Consider the following 17,229-nt stretch of genomic DNA (forward strand, 5'->3'; position numbering starts at 1 on the left):
CAGCATCTCAAGTCACCCAGCTCCCTGCAGTCACACCTTGGCCCCTCTGAGCTCTGGCAGTGCCACCCACCCCTTTCTTTGCAGGGACATTCAAGGCCGCCAGGTCCTCAGGGCATCCGCCATCCTCTTGGTCTCAGTGCACACCACCCTGAGAGGGCTTCAGTTCCTACGTCCCCTTTCGGCCACTACCCAGGCCGACTGGAGCACCTGAATGCCCCTAGCCGCCCTCAAGCTCTCTGCCCTCCTGCTGAGACCACCCTGGCCTCCTCCTGGCATGTCAGTACCCCCCTAAATTAACCGTAGCGGCCCCATGGTTCACCTGTGCCCGACCTCCCTCTGGCCTGGATGACGGCCTCCCTTCACCATCTCAGCTCTTTGTCAAAGATATGCCCACCCCATCTGCCACCAGCCCACAGGGGTTTTGAGCGGTTCAGGAAAAGTGCCCACTTCTGGAGCTCCCTCTGTGGCGTGACTAGTGACCATGAAGTTGCAGGTTCAATTCCTGACTTCACTTAGTAGATTAAGGATCCTGTGTTGCTGTGGCTGTGGCATAGGCTGGTGGCTACAGCTCTGATTCAACCCCTAGCCTGGGAACCTTCGTGTGCTTCGGGTGCGGCCCTAAAAAGAAAAAAAAAAAACAACGTGAAAAAGTGCCTGCTTCAAGAGCTGTACTTGCTTCTTGCTATTGATGCAAAGAATGCTGGCCCACGACTCTTTGCTGCCCTCCTGTGGACATGGCTGGTAGTACAGCACAGTGCACCAATTACTGAAACAAACGCTGGGGCAAAACTCTACCGCCATCCTGTGGATATCGGTGGTAGTGCGCGTGCCACCCACCAAGCGTTGCAACAAGAACTTGAGCAGGACTCTCCCGCCCTCCTGTGGACATCGGTGGTAGTACAGTGCCTCCCACCAATTGTAGCAACAAGGGCTTAAGCAGGACTCTACTGCCCTCCTGTGGACATCAGTGGAAACACAATGCCTCCCAACAATTTCTGCAACAAGGGTTTGAGCTGGGACTCTACTGCCCTCCTGTGGACATCAGTGGTAGTACAGTGCCACCCACTAATTGGCGTCACAAGGGCTTGACCCGGTCTCTACTGCCCTCCTGTGGACATCAGTGGTAGCACTATGCCTCCCAACAATTTCTGCAACAAATGCTGCAGCAGAATCCTGCTGTGGATATTGGTGGTAGTATGTGCCACCCACCAATTGTTGCAACAAGTTCTGGAGCAGGCCTCTTTACTGCCCTCCTGTGGACACCAGTGGTAGTACACTGCTGCCCACCAATTGTTGCAAGTGCTGGAGCAGGCCTCTTTACTGCCCTCCTGTGGACACGGATGGTATTACAGTACCATCCACCCATTGTTGCAACAAGGGCTGGAGCAGGCCTCTTTACTGCCCTCCTGTGGACACGGATGGTATTACAGTACCACCCACCCATTCTTGCAACAAGGGCTGGAGCAGGCCTCTTTACTGCCCTCCTGTGGACACGGATGGTATTACAGTACCATCCACCCATTCTTGCAACAAGTTCTGGAGCAGGCCTCTTTACTGCCCTCCTGTGGACACGGATGGTATTACAGTACCATCCACCCATTGTTGCAACAAGGGCTGGAGCAGGCCTCTTTACTGCCCTCCTGTGGACACGGATGGTATTACAGTACCATCCACCCATTCTTGCAACAAGGGCTGGAGCAGGCCTCTTTACTGCCCTCCTGTGGACTCGGATGGTATTACAGTACCATCCACCCATTCTTGCAACAAGGGCTGGAGCAGGCCTCTACTGCCCTCCTGTGGACACGGATGGTATTACAGTACCATCCACCCATTCTTGCAACAGGGCTGGAGCAGGCCTCTTTACTGCCCTCCTGTGGACACGGATGGTATTACAGTACCATCCACCCATTCTTGCAACAAGTTCTGGAGCAGGCCTCTTTACTGCCCTCCTGTGGACATGGATGGTATTACAGTACCATCCACCCATTCTTGCAACAGGGCTGGAGCAGGCCTCTTTACTGCCCTCCTGTGGACACGGATGGTATTACAGTACCATCCACCCATTCTTGCAACAAAGGCTGGAGCAGGCCTCTACTGCCCTCCTGTGGACACGGATGGTATTACAGTACCATCCACCCATTCTTGCAACAAGTTCTGGAGCAGGCCTCTTTACTGCCCTCCTGTGGACACGGATGGTATTACAGTACCATCCACCCATTGTTGCAACAAGGGCTGGAGCAGGCCTCTTTACTGCCCTCCTGTGGACACGGATGGTATTACAGTACCATCCACCCATTCTTGCAACAAGGGCTGGAGCAGGCCTCTTTACTGCCCTCCTGTGGACACGGATGGTATTACAGTACCATCCACCCATTCTTGCAACAAGGGCTGGAGCAGGACTCTTTACTGCCCTCCTGTGGACACGGATGGTATTACAGTACCATCCACCCATTCTTGCAACAGGGCTGGAGCAGGCCTCTTTACTGCCCTCCTGTGGACACGGATGGTATTACAGTACCATCCACCCATTCTTGCAACAAGTTCTGGAGCAGGCCTCTTTACTGCCCTCCTGTGGACATGGATGGTATTACAGTACCATCCACCCATTCTTGCAACAGGGCTGGAGCAGGCCTCTTTACTGCCCTCCTGTGGACACGGATGGTATTACAGTACCATCCACCCATTCTTGCAACAAGGGCTGGAGCAGGCCTCTTTACTGCCCTCCTGTGGACACGGATGGTATACAGTACCATCCACCCATTCTTGCAACAAGGGCTTGAGGGGCTCTCTATACTGCCTTCCTGTGGACATGGCTGGTAGTGCACGTACTGCTGAATAATTACTGCAACAAATGCTGGGACATAACTCTACTGCCTTCCTGTGGATATCGTGGTAGTACACGCACCACTCTCCAACTGCTGCAACAAGTCCTTGAGCATGTCTCTTTACTGCCCTCCCATGTACATAAGTTGTAGTACACGTGCTGCCCACACAGTTCGCTGGGGAAGGGGGACAACTGAGGGGCTGGGGAATGGCCTCTGCAGTGCTGCATCAGGGCCAGGTAGGTTATTTCACACTTATCACACTCCTTAGCCTCTCCAAGGTACCCTGGGACCCCCTACTTTTGCTCCCAGCAGGTTGTCTTGCTCCCACTTTCCAGAGTAAGAACTAGCGGGATTCTGCCAGTATCAGCCAGGTCATCCCAAGAAAATCCAGGCATGTGTGGTCTTGATTCCAGCCCTGTCTCACTGGTTTCTTGGCATTGACTAGGCCAGAAGCAAGCTGGCCTCCTCCGAGGTGTATGGGCTGCCAGCCAGGTAGACAGTGGCCCAAGGCAGGGGGTCATACCATGGGACGAGCCAAAGAAGAAACAAAGTAACAAATTACTTTTCTAAGGATATGGGGACCCCCTTCTCAGAGAAAAGCAATACCCCTGGGGGAGCAAGAGAGCTCGTGCTGGGGATAGGGGTGAGGTCCCCAGGCCAAGAGGCCCATCACACCCAGTCAGGACTTCTAGGCACACCCTGGGGAGGCAGAGGCTCCAGCAACTCTGTAACCCATTTAAAATGCTCCTACCCATTTGACCACAGTTTCTGTTGCAGCAACTTATCCTTAGATATGTGCATGAAGATGTGTGAGCAGGCATGTTCAGTGCTGAGTTATTTATAAAATTTAAAACCTAGAAACACACCCTCTCCAGCGTTTGTTATTTGTGGACTTATTAATGATGGCCATTCTGACTGGGGTGAGGTGGTACCTCATAGCAGTTTTGATTCATTTCTCTAATAAACAGTGATGTTGAGCATTTTTTTCATGTGCTTGTTGTCCATCTGTATATCTTCTTTGGAAAAATGTCTATTCAGGTCTCCTGGTCTCCTGCACTGTTGGTGGGAATGTAAGTTGGTACAACCACTATGGGAAGTACCTTAGAAAACTATACTTAGAACTACCATACGACCCAGCAATCCCACTCTTGGGCATTTACCCGGACAAAACTTTTCTTGAAAAAGAAATATGCACCTGCATGTTCACTGCGGCACTATTCACAACAGCCAAGACATGGAAGCAAGAGGGAGGGGGAGGGTGGGGGAGGGACTAGGGATTTGGGGTTAATAGATGCAAACTATAACCTTTGGAATGGATAAGCAATGGGATCCTGCTGTATAGCATTGGGAACTATGTCTGGTCACTTGTGATGGAGCATGATAAGGTGAGAAAAAAGAATGTATACATGTATGTGTTACTGGGTCACCTTGCTGTGCAGCAGAAAATTGACAGAACGCTGTAAATCAGGTATAATGGAAAAAATAAAAATCATTATAAAAAAATAGAAACGAGGGAGTTCCCATTGTGGCGCAGTGGTCAACAAATCCGACTAGGGAACCATGAGGTTGCAGGTTCGATCCCTGGCCTTGCTCAGTGGGTTGGGGATCCGGCGTTGCCGTAAGCTGTGGTGAAGGTTGCAGACACGGCTCAGATCCCGTGTTACTGTGGCTCTGGCATAGGCTGGTAGCTACAGCTCCGATTGGACCCCTAGCCTGGGAATCTCCATATGCTGCGAGAGCAGCCCAAGAAATGGCAAAAAGACCAAAAAAAAAAAAAAAATAGAAACGAGAACTGTCCTCAGTAAAGGAATTATATTTTCCATTATTCTATATTAAAAAAATAAAACCTAGAAACAACCTGAAGTGTATAAGAGAATTACTAAACAAAACATGTACATTTGCAGAGTGAAATGTGATGTACTTTTTCTAAGGCTATTTAATGGAAGATGTTGAATACAGCCAATAATGTAAAATAAAACATTACAAGCATAGGAAAAAGCCCACTCCTAAACTTGCTGTTTGTCTACTTTTCTCTTTGTGTCATTTTTCAGTAAAATTAATGAAAACAGACAAAAGTGGCTTAAAAACTGATATATAGTAATATATGTCCTTTAGGGTTGTGTGTGCATTTGTGTCTTCACACGTGTTCATGCATGTGAACATGATGCACTAATGTGTGCATGCTTGTGTGTGTGCATTTGCTCACCTGTGTGCATGGGGATGTGTATGGGCGTGTAAGTTTCTGTGTGCCTTTGTGTGTGTGAGTACGATCATGTGTGTTTAGAAAAATTTCCAGAAGGAAATACATCACAGTTTCAGAATACATTACGTCTGGACGGTGGGATTGCAGCTGTCTTATTTTCTTCTTATACCTTTCTGCATTTCTAGGTTTTCTACAATTAAAAATGCATCACTTTTACAACTAGAAAAAAATGAAAAGTGAATAAACATGCTGAGCACCCCTTGCTCACGCCAGTCCTGCTGCGAGCGGTCTGTTCCCCTTGAGTGCCGGACCCACCCCCACTCCCCCCAGAGCCCCACTCCTCGGGGCCTAGGTGTGTGCAGGTGGCGTACCAGGTTGGTCTTTTCCTTCTGGAGCTTCAGGATGAGCTGGTGGAAGTACTTGGTCATCTTGTTGGAGGTCATGTGTTCCTGCAGCTTCTCCACAATGGAGGCCTCCATCTTCCTCCTCAGCTCCAGCTCGTGCTGGATGGTCTGGTGGAGAGTCTGCAATTCGCCCATGGTGGCTGCGTATTCCTGGAAAGAAAGAGTCAGAGGGTGGATGCCGTGAAGGAGGCCAGGAGACACGCCCTGTGGTGGGGAACGTGGCCGTACCATTTGGGCCTTGCCCAGCGCGTCCTCTGTGTCCAGCAGGGTGAGCCTGTAGGTGCTGAACTCGTTCTGCAGGGCCTCCTCCTTGGCCAGGCACTGCGCCGTCAGTTTCTGCATCAGGCTGGCTTCCGTCTCTGCCCGATTCAGGATGCTGGCCAGTTTCTCGTTCTTTTCTTCCTCCTTCACGATGGATTTCTTATAGGCTTCGAGCTCACCGTCCATGGACTTGGCTTGATGCTGGCATTCGCTGCCAAAATTGAGAGAGTAAAGCCAGGACCTCAGAACACCAGTGGGTGCAGCGGTGACTCTCCTAGAGGCAGCTCACGGTGGGACAAGAAAGAAACTAGGAAACCAGCTCTTAGTAGCTGAATCTTGACTGCTGTTTTCTAATGTGTTAGAAATACTATTACCCATCTCAAGTCCAAGTCTAAACTTCTAACGTTGTGATCACGGGAGGGGAGAAAGGGCAGGAGACTTGCCTTATGCGAGGGTTGGGGGGTGGGGTGTAGCTACCAGCCCACTTCCCTTAGTCATGACCCTAATCTTGGAAAGGAAACTGTCAACTCAGCTTTGCACACATGAACACGAAGTTCACATCTGAGGCACACGCAGTAAGTGGGGTGGCTCGGAAGAACATGGGCGCCGTTTCTTCAAATCCCCTCAGCATACTGGCCGTGAAGGGGGAGGGGGAGGGGGAGGGAGTGGGATGGATGAGGGGTTTGGGGTTAGTAGATGCAAACTATTACATTTAGAATGGCTAGGCAATGAGGTCCTGCTGCACTGCACAGGGAACTATATTCAGTCTCTTCCATTATTTCCACGACGGAAAATAATACAAAAAAGGGAATACACACACACACACACACACACACACACACACACACACACACACACACATGACAGGGTCACTTTGCTGTACAGCAGAAATTGGCACAACACTGTAAATCAACTATAATTTTAAAAATGCTAAAAAGAAGAAAGTACCCATAATTGATGTCAAAGTTAAAAATGCAGATCCTGGAAAATGGAATTTGAATTTTTGTGCATGAGACATTTTCTCCCTTTCATTCTGAGCTGTCCAGTTGTAATTTAAACATACTTTTCTCCATTTATATTATCTTATCCTTTGAATAAGTTTTTTTTTTGTTTTTTGTTTTTTTTTTTTTGCTATTTCTTGGGCCACTCCCGCGGCATATGGAGGTTCCCAGGCTAGGGGTTGAATCGGAGCTGTAGCCACCGGCCTAGGCCAGAGCCACAGCAACGCTGGATCCAAGCCACATCTGCAACCTACACCACAGCTCATGGCAACGCCAGATCCTTAACCCACTGAGCAAGGGCAGGGACCGAACCCGCAACCTCATGGTTCCTAGTCAGATTCGTTAACCCCTGCGCCATGACGGGAACTCCTGAATAAGTTCTTACTCAAAAATTCAAAAAGCACTTTCTTCTTGAACTAGAATAATACCTTCCATATTTTTCTCACATCTATTCTCAGGTCTTTGATTCTCCTCCCCAACCAACCTGTTACTGTTTCTTAAATGCCTTTCCATATATATCTCATGCATATATAAACGTTATGTTTGTGGGTATTTATACATTTCTCTCCACTTAAAAAGTTACAAGCTTAGTATACCCTATTCTACTCTTTCTTGTGCTTACCTGAGAGAGAGTCAATATCAGTGTACACAGAAATCGCCTTGATTCTTTTCAATGTCCAGACAGTATTTTAAATACCTACCTCATTGATATACAATTAGGCTTTTTCCAGTACTCTAGGTGTTTTTCCTAATTTCACCAGTGTACCAATAAACATCTGAGTGCTTAAAAAAAAGAAAGATACTGGAGAGAAACACTGTGTTCATGTAGCAAAAGATTCAATGTTACCGAGGTGTTAATTCTCTCCAAGCTGATCTATAGACTCACTGCAATTCCAATCTCAATGCCAGTTTCTCACTTCCCCCAAGAAACTGACAAGCTCATTCTAAAACTTATACGGAAATTCAAAGGACTTAAAAGAGCCCAAATAATTTTGTAAGGGAAGAACAAAGACTCCCACCATCTAATTTCCAGATTTTCTATAAAGACGTACCTATGAAGACAATTGGTATTGGGGAAAGAATAGACAAATGAATAAATGGAACAGGATGGAGAGTGTCCACACACACACACACACACACACACACACACACACACACACGACTGACTGATTTCTGACAAAGGTGGCACAGTATTTCAGTGGAGAAAGAATAGTCTTTCCACCAGTGGTGCTAGGACAACTGGAGATGGACATAAAAAAAAAAAAAAAGACTGAACTTCAGACCGTAACAAAAATTTACTTGAAAGAGATGACATACCTAAATGGAAGAGCTCAGATTGTAAAACTTTAGCAGAAAATAGAGGAGAAAATCCTTATGATGCTGGGTCAGGCGGATTTCTTAGAGAGGATATAAAAAGCATGAATGATGAATGAAAAAAATTACTTGGATTTCATCAAAATGAAAACACTGTTGAGAGAATGAAGAGACAAGACAGACTGGGAGGAAAATATTTTCAAAAATGCACATCCAGGAAAGGACTTGTATCCAGTTAATGGGATAAACCAGTTGGCTTAAAAGTGAACAAAAGACACCTTATCAGGGAAGATATACGGATGGCAAACAAGCCTGTGGAAAGATGCTCAATATCGTTAGTCTTTAGGGAGATGCAAATGAAAACCTCAACAGGACCCCTCGACATACCCATTGATGGCGAACATTAAAGGGACAGCATTATTGAGTGTGGGCAAGGGTGGGAGCGATTGGGAATCTCCTCCTCTGCTGGTGGGAAGGTCAAATGGAACAAGCCACTTTGGGAAACAGTTTATCTGCTACCGCGTAAAATACACACTTCACCAGTAACCACATGAGATGTCTGTCCACACCAAGACCTGTACAGGAAGTCTTAGCAGCTCTGTTCAGCCTACCCCCAACCTGGGACCAACCAAATGCTGACGTGTCCACACGATGGAATAGAGCAGAAGGCTGCTCAGCAGTAAAAGGACCGACTCCTGATGCTGCAACAAGCCAGACAGGAAAAGCTACGTGTCGCGTGACTTCATTTGTATGACATTCTGGAAATGTCAACTATAGGGGACAGAAAGCAGATCAGGGTTTGCTAGGGACTGGAGGTGGGGAGAGGTACAGATTGTGGGGATGCAGGAGTATCTGTTGTCTTGAGTATGTGATGGATACACGTCTCTGTCCACTTGCCGAACTGAACCGGGAACTGAAAAAGGATAACTTTCGTACATAAATGATCGACAAACCAAAATTTAAAACGTTATTCATTTTCTTTTTTAGGAAGCAGCAGCCTTATAAATGTCTCGAATTTGGCAATAGAAACAAGACATCCAATTTGTATGACAGAAATCGGAACGCTTGCTAAAATACACGTATGGGGAAAGAGAAACCAGAACGCTAGCTAATAAATTGTCACGTCACAAAAGAAGAAAGGCAGTGGTATTTTTAAATCCTTATCCCTGTTTTTCTAATTTCCTGTAACGTGATCACTTAATCCTTGATAAATATTATTTTTAAGAAAGACACCCTTTAAGCTTTGCGTGGTGGCTGCATCACGGCCAGTGAGGTTTATCTGAGACACAGTTATTACTAGTTGAAAAAATAAAAAACATACTTTAAAAATGTCCTTGATTAATGGGTACCAGTAGAAAATAAACAAAACAAAAAGAACGGGTGGAATCTACGACATGTGCGAAGCTTGGCTCAATCTGTTTGAGGATTAAGAGGGATCTGGTCGCAGGATCTCAAGGTGATGAAGGTGACAGATTATTGCCCGCAGGGGTGCGGAGCCCTGCCCGCCCCACGCCTGTCCTGTAGGAAAGCATGGCAAAGGCAGATAACAGGACACAGGGGGCCCGTTTGTGACCCTATCCCCAAGGGGTGTAATTTCTAGGTAGGGTGTCGCCCCTCCCCAGCTTAAGCCCAGTAGTCTTTGTGCTTGCTGGCTTGTTTTGAGACGTTTCACACTGCAAACGACCTGTATGCTTTGAATGTATGACTTCTGGTGTTTGCTGCGGCTTCACCGTGGCTGAGACCCACTCGATGCGACTTTGTCACTCACATTGCAGAGTTTTGGTGGAAGCGCCCAGTCGTTAAAGCCTTGGTTTGGCAGGGACCTGGTGTCAGGTCACAGGCTGGGTCCAGATCATCAGGTGGCCCACCAGCCTGGGGAGCCCTGGGGAGGGACGGCCACCCGGCTTCCCTGAGTGGGGAGTGGGGATGGGACTCAAGGTGTCATTGGGGCAACCCCAAGGGCCTCGCCTGTGCCCTGTGCCGGGGGACACATTATTAATTGGGTGCGCTCTGTGGCTGCTGCAGCCTTGGGTCTCCAGGGCTGCAGGCATCCCTGGGCTTAGGGGACATGGGCGATGATGGGGTGCCACCTGCCAGACCCCAGGCCTGCCGGGGCCGTGGTGGCAGTGCCCACGGTCAGCTGGCTCACACGCAGGCTTCCACCTTCCCTTCTCCTCCCAGGGGGTCAGGGACCCTCGCGAAACCCAGACAGTTCCCAGTGTGGGGGGGAGGGGCGGCCAACATCTGGACCATCAGTCAGAAAAATCACCATTTTCACTCATTTTCTAAAACGGTCGACACGCTACAAGTTGGTATTTGGTATTTGGTTCAGCTGCTGAACTGGCCTGGACGTCCCAAGAGATGCAACATCTTGTCTTAGCCACGCCCTGACCTTCGTCAAACTGGCTCAGATTTCCTCCCTCACAGCTTCTGGGCACAGCTCCTCCGTGGCTGAAGCACTTAGAGCTGAGTGAGAACCAGCTCCTGATGACTTGTTGCTGGGGCGGGTGAGGGTATATTTGCTAAAACGAACATTCCCTGTGTGCCTAGTTTTAAAATATGACATTGCTTTCTTCTTCAGTCAAACTGGCACAGCCCGAACGTGTGACCCCATGCCAAGCTGTCACGGGCTTTAGAACGCCGCTGTTGGGGGTGTGATCATCACAGCCCTCCCGGGAAAGACCTGCCGGTCTGCCAGGCAGGTGCCCTGGAACCCGGAACCTCCCGGCTTGACAGGGCACACACTTAAACACGTGCTGTAGGCTACAGGAGTCCTGGACGTGGGCTGTGCGGCAACACGGTGCTAGAAAAGGCAGGTGGAGACCTCGGCTCCACCAGAAGCTAGAAGGTGGGGAAAGAAGGAATGAAGGCTCTTTATGTCCCGGTTTGGGAAGATCTTTAGGACGTGTCGATGGAGTGAAAAGAGCCAGGCACAGACCACACTGCGAGAGGGAGAACACAGGACACGAACACGTGTGCTGTGCTGTCACAGACCACGAAGGTGGGAGACCCCGGAGCAGGAACATGTTTGCGGGAAGGGGCGCGGGTGACGCTGGCGGCTGGTGGGAGGGCGGCCTCCCTGGACAGGAGTCTACCAGGATTTTAACCGAGAGGTTGTGTTATCTATTCAAAAGATGCCCTTTCAAAAAGAGAAAAAGAAGGATGGCCGAGTCATGTCTCTGCAAACTTGCAGGCACAACCTGGGGGACAAGGCGAGGAGGGGAGTCATGGGGGCACCCGAGGTGGTCCTGGGGCACAGAGGGGACCACAGGGAGGGCCACGGGGGAGACCCCTTCCCGCTGAAGTCCAGGACCCCTGGAGGAGAGCACAGGCCACAGACCCTCAGCCTCGACAAGGTCAACATGGGGCAGGAGGGAGAGCCGCCCGCCAGCCAAGGATTCTCCTGCACCGAATAAGAGGCAGCACTGAGTCTGCCCACACGGGGGGTGGGGGGCAGGGAGGGCCCCAAGCCCTGAGCCCACAGCCTGCCCTGTTCTTCCACCTGCATATTTAAAGGGCAAGCGGACTCTGCCCACATAAGTCCAACAGCGATTCAGGGAAGTGAAGGAAACTGCTCTTCATCCAGCATCGCCCACGTAAAAATGGCTTGTTTTTAAGGCAAGTCAACATGCAGGCTTCCACTTTTGCTTTTCCTAATCACAGGACCAAGAAGGAAAGTATCTCCCAGCTGTCGTTCTAGCAGACGCCACGCCACAGCACTGGCCAGGCGACCCATTCTCTGCTCCCCACAGTCAGCAAGACTCCTGGGCCCGGCTCTCCGCCAGGCTGCGTGCCAGGCACCAGCAGCGGAGGCCAGGTCGAAGCTAGGATGTGCTCCGGCCAGAACTGGCTCTCACATCTAGGCTCCGAGCACGCTGGCCGTTTGGGGAACTGAGGCAGCCCCTGTCTCCAGCGCCCCACCCCGGCCACACGTCCAGCCCTCATGAGAAGTGAGGGGACTGAGAGGGGGTCTCCTCCTTCCCCTCGCAGGGAGATGAAAGCAGGATTTCTGTTGGAACTCAGGCCTCAGCAGAACAATGGAGAAGGGATAGGGTTTCTGCACACACCTGGTGGGACTGCAAATCAAAGGATACCTCCATCTCCCCCAGATAAATATCCCCCCCTTCTCCTTAATCCTCCCAGGAAATCTGAGCATGAAAGCTTTGCTGCTCCCGCTGCCACGGAAAGTTTGAAAGGATTTAAGAAACACGGAAATCTTGGCGAACAATAAGGGAGCTTTCAGGACGGAAGCCTGGGCTGCAGGGCTGCGGCTGCAGGTGCACCCTTTGTTCCAGAAGAGCCGCGAATGGGTGCTCCGAGCTCACCTGGGAGGAGGCAGGAGTCCGTGCTCCACCCGCCTCCACGTCCCACGCACGTCACAAGCTCTCCCAACGCTTGCCCAGGCCCCGCCTGCGGCCTGAACCACCCAGCCCACCTCCAAGGCAACACCCGAAGGACCGCCCATACCTGAGCGCCTCCTGGATGGTCCTGTGAGCCTCATCGCGGTGCTTCATGCCCACCAGGCTGGTGGCCCACTGCTGCAGGATGCGCTTTTTCTCCACGTTGATGGTGTCAATTTCCATGCAGGCCTGCGGGGCCGGTGGGGTGGGGGCAGTGGCGTTGGTCTCAGGCCATTTCACTCAGAGCCCCGAAAGGATGTGGGGGAGCCCGGAGCTCCCCAGATCACCTCTGCCACCCTTGCTTTTCTTTTTCTGCATCAGCAGAGGGACACACGTGAGATGAAACGCTGCTCCAACACCTGCTTGAGCCTTGAGCCCCTGCTGGGACTCAGGAATGTAACAGAACCCACTTCCTGGGGCCGGAGGATCAGACAGGATGGTGCCTGTACGCCCAGCACGTTCTTAGCTCAAGCACAGGTGCTGTGTTGCGTGGGGCTTCAGAGCGTCCTGATGGGTCACCCCAGTGGGATCCCTGCACAGTTGGTGGGCTGGCTACGTGCGGAATTCCTGGAGGGGCACTGAGTGGGGACCGGGGCGACACCTTCATTGGGGATGAGCATCTGCTCTCGGTGGACGAGCGTGGTGTACGCTAGAGGAGGTCAGAGTGGACTCCCACCCTCACAGGATGATAACGGGGCAGAGATGGACAGGAAAGGAAGCATTGACCCTGGGGATCCCACTCTCGGTTGTCGAGGTTTTAAAAACCACCTCCTCGTTATTACTGTAGAGCACAGAGCGGTATGAATTCCTTATCCTATGATCAGTGAGACATTTCTGGACCGGGGTCGGTTATTAACCGAGAAGGCTGCTCTGTACCAAGGAGCAGGTTGTGCACTGCCCAACAGTGCCCGTCAGAGGCAGTGGGCACCAAAACCACGAGGCTTCTCTCCAGGCTAGGCTGTGTGGGGCCCTTCAGCCAGAGGCAGGCGCCTCCCTGGCGCTCCCCAAGGCCGTGAGACAAGGGCTTGCTGACCAGGGGGCAGGCTGAGACGCAAAAACTGAGGCTGAGCTCGGTCAGGATAGTTCCCCTTGTTTGAATGCTTGATTCCAGGTGGAATATATTTCAGCGTGTGGTTTGAGGAAAAGATGTGATATTTTTCCCCAAATGATTAACCCAATCCTAACATCTGGGCACATAACTCACTTGCTCGCCATTAATTTATAATCCCTGAAATTTCTGTATAAACATTTCCTTGACTCTGGACTCGCACGGGCGCCCACAGCCTACCTGCCTGTCCCTGACTCCAGGAACTCACTATTTTAGCCCCAGGGTCTTATGGTGTTTAATACTAGGTGGACCACCAGGCCTGTCTGTCCAGGACGCTCCGGTGTTAGCCGGGAAGGTGCCACGTCTCAGAAAACCCGTCGGTTCCAGGCAAAGTGGGACCGTGGGCCAGCCTTCATCGAGTCCAGAACTTCCTCCCTGGACGATTCTCAGCCAGTCCCCTGAGTTTAGTGTTCAGATAAACTTAAGAATCACTTTGCTAACTAAGAAGCGATTCCCCCTGAGATTGTGATGGGAGAACATTCTAGGCGACGTATACTCGCAGGCTGGAGAGGACTGGGCCCTCTCAGGGGGACCCAGGTGTGTTTGTTCATTTGCTCAAGCCCGTTTGGCTCTGCTTCAGTAAAAACAGGTTTCCTTCATGTCGTAACTGCATGCACGGATGCAGAGGGTGATTCGCAGATTTAAAAAGTCACGGCAGCTTTGGTCTCCAGTGCTGGCCACTGGATTCGGTGCTCCTTGAGCCCGAGTCCCCCATTCCCCATGGAGAGGAGATGCGGGCACTGCCCCGGGCTGCCCAGGCTGAGCGTGGTTAGAGAACCTTCAGTCATCCCGGGAAGAGGCCTGCTGTTGCTAAGGAACTTGGTGAGGACCCCCCAGCGTGCAGGACAGAGTGTCCCGGCTCCTGGGAGGCCTTTCAGTCTATGTCCCTGGCTGTGGGGGGAGAAGGATGTTGGCCCCCAACCAGTATCGACTCTGTTCCCACTGTGGGTCAGCCAGGGGCTCTGAGATGGTTACACGGACCAACAGATGTTCAGGGGGCTGGGTGGCCAGCTGGGGGCTCGATCATTCCCCCAGAGGGCATGCAGGCCCTGCCTGGGCACTGCCAGAGGGCGCTTACCTCGTTCACTGCTTTCCTGAGCATCCGGGTGTCCTCAACCTGCGCGTGGTACTGAGCCTCGAACAGCGCGGTTTGTTCTTCCAGCTGGTTGGCTCGGGTGGTGAGCTGGTCCACGTGCAGGTCCTGATAGCGAGGGGACAAGGTGCGCAGAGAGATGGGTCCCCATCAACCCCGACCTGCACAGGCACAGCAACCCCCCACCACCACCACCTCCCCCGGGCTGCTGGAGGCCAGGCCCAGCGGTTGTCACACAGGTGTCACCTTCGCAGAATACCTGCTGCTGCTTCTCCAACTCGGCCCGAGAGCGCTCAGCCTCTGACTTCTTCACAACGTGCTTCATTATGAGGATGTCATCCCGCACGTCCTGGTCCATGTTCTGCATGTAGAAGAGATGCAGAGCCAGGGTCTCCATCTCCGTCTGCAGAGCCGCCACTGGGGGAGAGAGGGGCGGGGGTCCCAGCATCGCCCGGTGGCCGGGATGGAAGACGCACCCTTCCCCACGCTGTGGGCTCGGCCTGGGACATGGTTTTTATCTTTAATTCCATTTTTTAATTTTTTATTGAAGTCCAGTTGATTTACAATATCATATTAGCTTTGGGTGTGCCGCAAAGCGGTCTGATTGTGTGTGCGTGTGTATATTCATTTCCATTATAGTTTACGATATTGAACACAGTTCCCTGTGCTACACAGTAAACCCTCGTTGTTTCAGGGAAACGGCTTTTGAACTACAAAGGCCCAGACCTTGCCTTCAAAGCCCTTACAGTCTAGTTGGCGAGATAAAAACAGCCGTCGCCTCCGTCCACCGGTGGTAAGAAGCCCTCCACTCCCACGAGATCCTGCGTGTCCAAGGAGGTTCTGAAACAGCGTGGAGGTTACGAGGCCTCGTTTACACTTTGAGGTTGGGGATCTCAGGTACGGTCCTAAATCCCCAGGATGAACCCAGCCTCGCAGGCGGCTGAATACCACCGAAGCCCCCAGTCCTGAGGAATGACTTCTTTTAACCAAACGCACCAGGATGATTTATAAGCTTGAACGCAGTTTATTCAAGGAGCCAGACCTCAACTGGTAAAAGTTTGCTCACTTGCGGAGACTCTTCCTTATTCAGTGCACAGATCCAGATGATCGAGTTATAGACCAAACGGTTGCTGGGGGATATGTGTTGGAGGCAGGTGTTCCCGGAGGAGGGACCTTAAACTTGAAAAAAACATCGTCTTGTGCCCCCGAGAGGCCTGAACACGAGGAGGGGAGGTTGGGGCTCAGACACCCAGGGCACCACCCCGTGAGGACACGGGGAGAAGCTGGCCGCCCACAAGCCCCGGGGCGAGGCCTCGGAGGAACCACCTGGCCAACGCCTCGATCTTGGACTTCTGGCCTCCAGAATGATGAGCAGGCAACTTCTGTTGTTCAAGCCGCCGGGTCTGCCGCCCTCTGTGGGGGCAGATGGAGCTGACTGCCCTTGGCACACTGCCCTTCTTTGCTGGTTGAGCAGCTGTGAGTCAACATTTCAAATATTCTTTTAACTTGTATTCTTTCAATGTTAGTGAAGTCAAACCTGTTTTTACAGCTTGAGACTGGCTTTCCTTCGCAGACTTGCCTGCTTATTCCATCGGCCCTCCTTCCACTGGCGGGATGATTGTCTTTTACTCATTGAGGCTTCGAAGGGCCCTTTATGTAATAAAGACAGGGTGTGCAGAATTCTTCATGGTTCCCACAACCTTTGCCCCCAGTGTCACTCCTGCGATTAGCTCTTGTTTGGGGGCAAAAAGGAGAACGTATCGGGTGGGCCTCACCTAAGCAGGCCAGTCCTCTAGAAGCAGTTTTCTTGACCTGGTGGTAGGAGAGAGGCTGGGGAGGGGGCTGGAGGCGGGGGAGGGGGCTGGAGGCTAGGGTGGGGTCTGGAGGCTGGGGTGGGGGCTGGAGGCTGGGGAGGGGGCTGGAGGCTGGGGTGGGGGCTGGAGGCTGGGGAGGGGGCTGGAGGCTGGGGAGGGGGCTGGAGGCTGGGGAGGGGGCTGGAGGCTGGGGTGGGGTCTGGAGGCTGGGGTGGGGGCTGGAGGCTGGGGAGGGGGCTGGAGGCTGGGGTGGGGGCTGGAGGCTGGGGAGGGGGCTGGAGGCTGGGGAGGGGGCTGGAGGCTGGGGTGGGGGCTGGAGGCTGGGGTGGGGGCTGGAGGCTGGGGTGGGGGCTGGAGGCTGGGGAGGGGGCTGGAGGCTGGGGAGGGGGCTGGAGGCTGGGGAGGGGGCTGGAGGCTGGGGTGGGGTCTGGAGGCTGGGGTGGGGGCTGGAGGCTGGGGAGGGGGCTGGAGGCTGGGGTGGGGGCTGGAGGCTGGGGAGGGGGCTGGAGGCTGGGGAGGGGGCTGGAGGCTGGGGTGGGGGCTGGAGGCTGGGGTGGGGGCTGGAGGCTGGGGTGGGGGCTGGAGGCTGGGGTGGGGACGGGGGAGTTCATTATGAGGATGTCACTTTGACTGAATAATGGCTTCTTGAAAACAAGTAAATAGATGACTATGTTAAATCAAGTTCAAGTTCACCCAGAAACATCCTGCTGTGGATTTTAACTGTAATTGGATGGAACTGCTGCTTAATTTGGAGACAAATGACTTTTCTACAGCGCCTCTTCCCATCTGATAACACTGTTGTTCCA

The 17,229-nt window shown here is 52.0% G+C and overlaps 1 protein-coding gene across 27 annotated transcripts in view; it reads right to left on the reverse strand.

Moving 5' to 3' along the window:
* Nucleotides 1–17,229, reverse strand: part of CCDC40 (coiled-coil domain 40 molecular ruler complex subunit) — a 43,025-nt gene that overhangs the window by 12,502 nt on the left and 13,294 nt on the right. For 20 of the 27 annotated variants that reach the window (XR_002336939.2, XR_014820607.1, XR_014820606.1 and 17 more), the window contains 5 exons: nucleotides 14,869–15,026; nucleotides 14,595–14,717; nucleotides 12,476–12,597; nucleotides 5,661–5,904; nucleotides 5,400–5,582 (listed from right to left, as the gene is read on the reverse strand). Coding sequence is in view for 10 of the 27 variants with exons in the window: in XM_021066504.2 (XP_020922163.2) it covers nucleotides 5,400–5,582; nucleotides 5,661–5,904; nucleotides 12,476–12,597; nucleotides 14,595–14,717; nucleotides 14,869–15,026 (830 nt within the window). In the remaining 17 variants the exon portion in view is untranslated. The remainder of the gene's footprint in view (nucleotides 1–5,399; nucleotides 5,583–5,660; nucleotides 5,905–12,475; nucleotides 12,598–14,594; nucleotides 14,718–14,868; nucleotides 15,027–17,229) is intronic. The other 7 variants (XR_014820612.1, XR_014820615.1, XR_014820613.1 and 4 more) reach the window with 1 other exon arrangement.

Source organism: Sus scrofa, chromosome 12 (genome assembly GCF_054392235.1).
Source record: "Sus scrofa isolate SSC_HxYL_T2T_F1_AM1 chromosome 12, Sscrofa_HxYL_maternal_Yorkshire_Landrace_v2.0, whole genome shotgun sequence".
In the NCBI taxonomy this organism is placed as follows: domain Eukaryota; kingdom Metazoa; phylum Chordata; class Mammalia; order Artiodactyla; family Suidae; genus Sus; species Sus scrofa.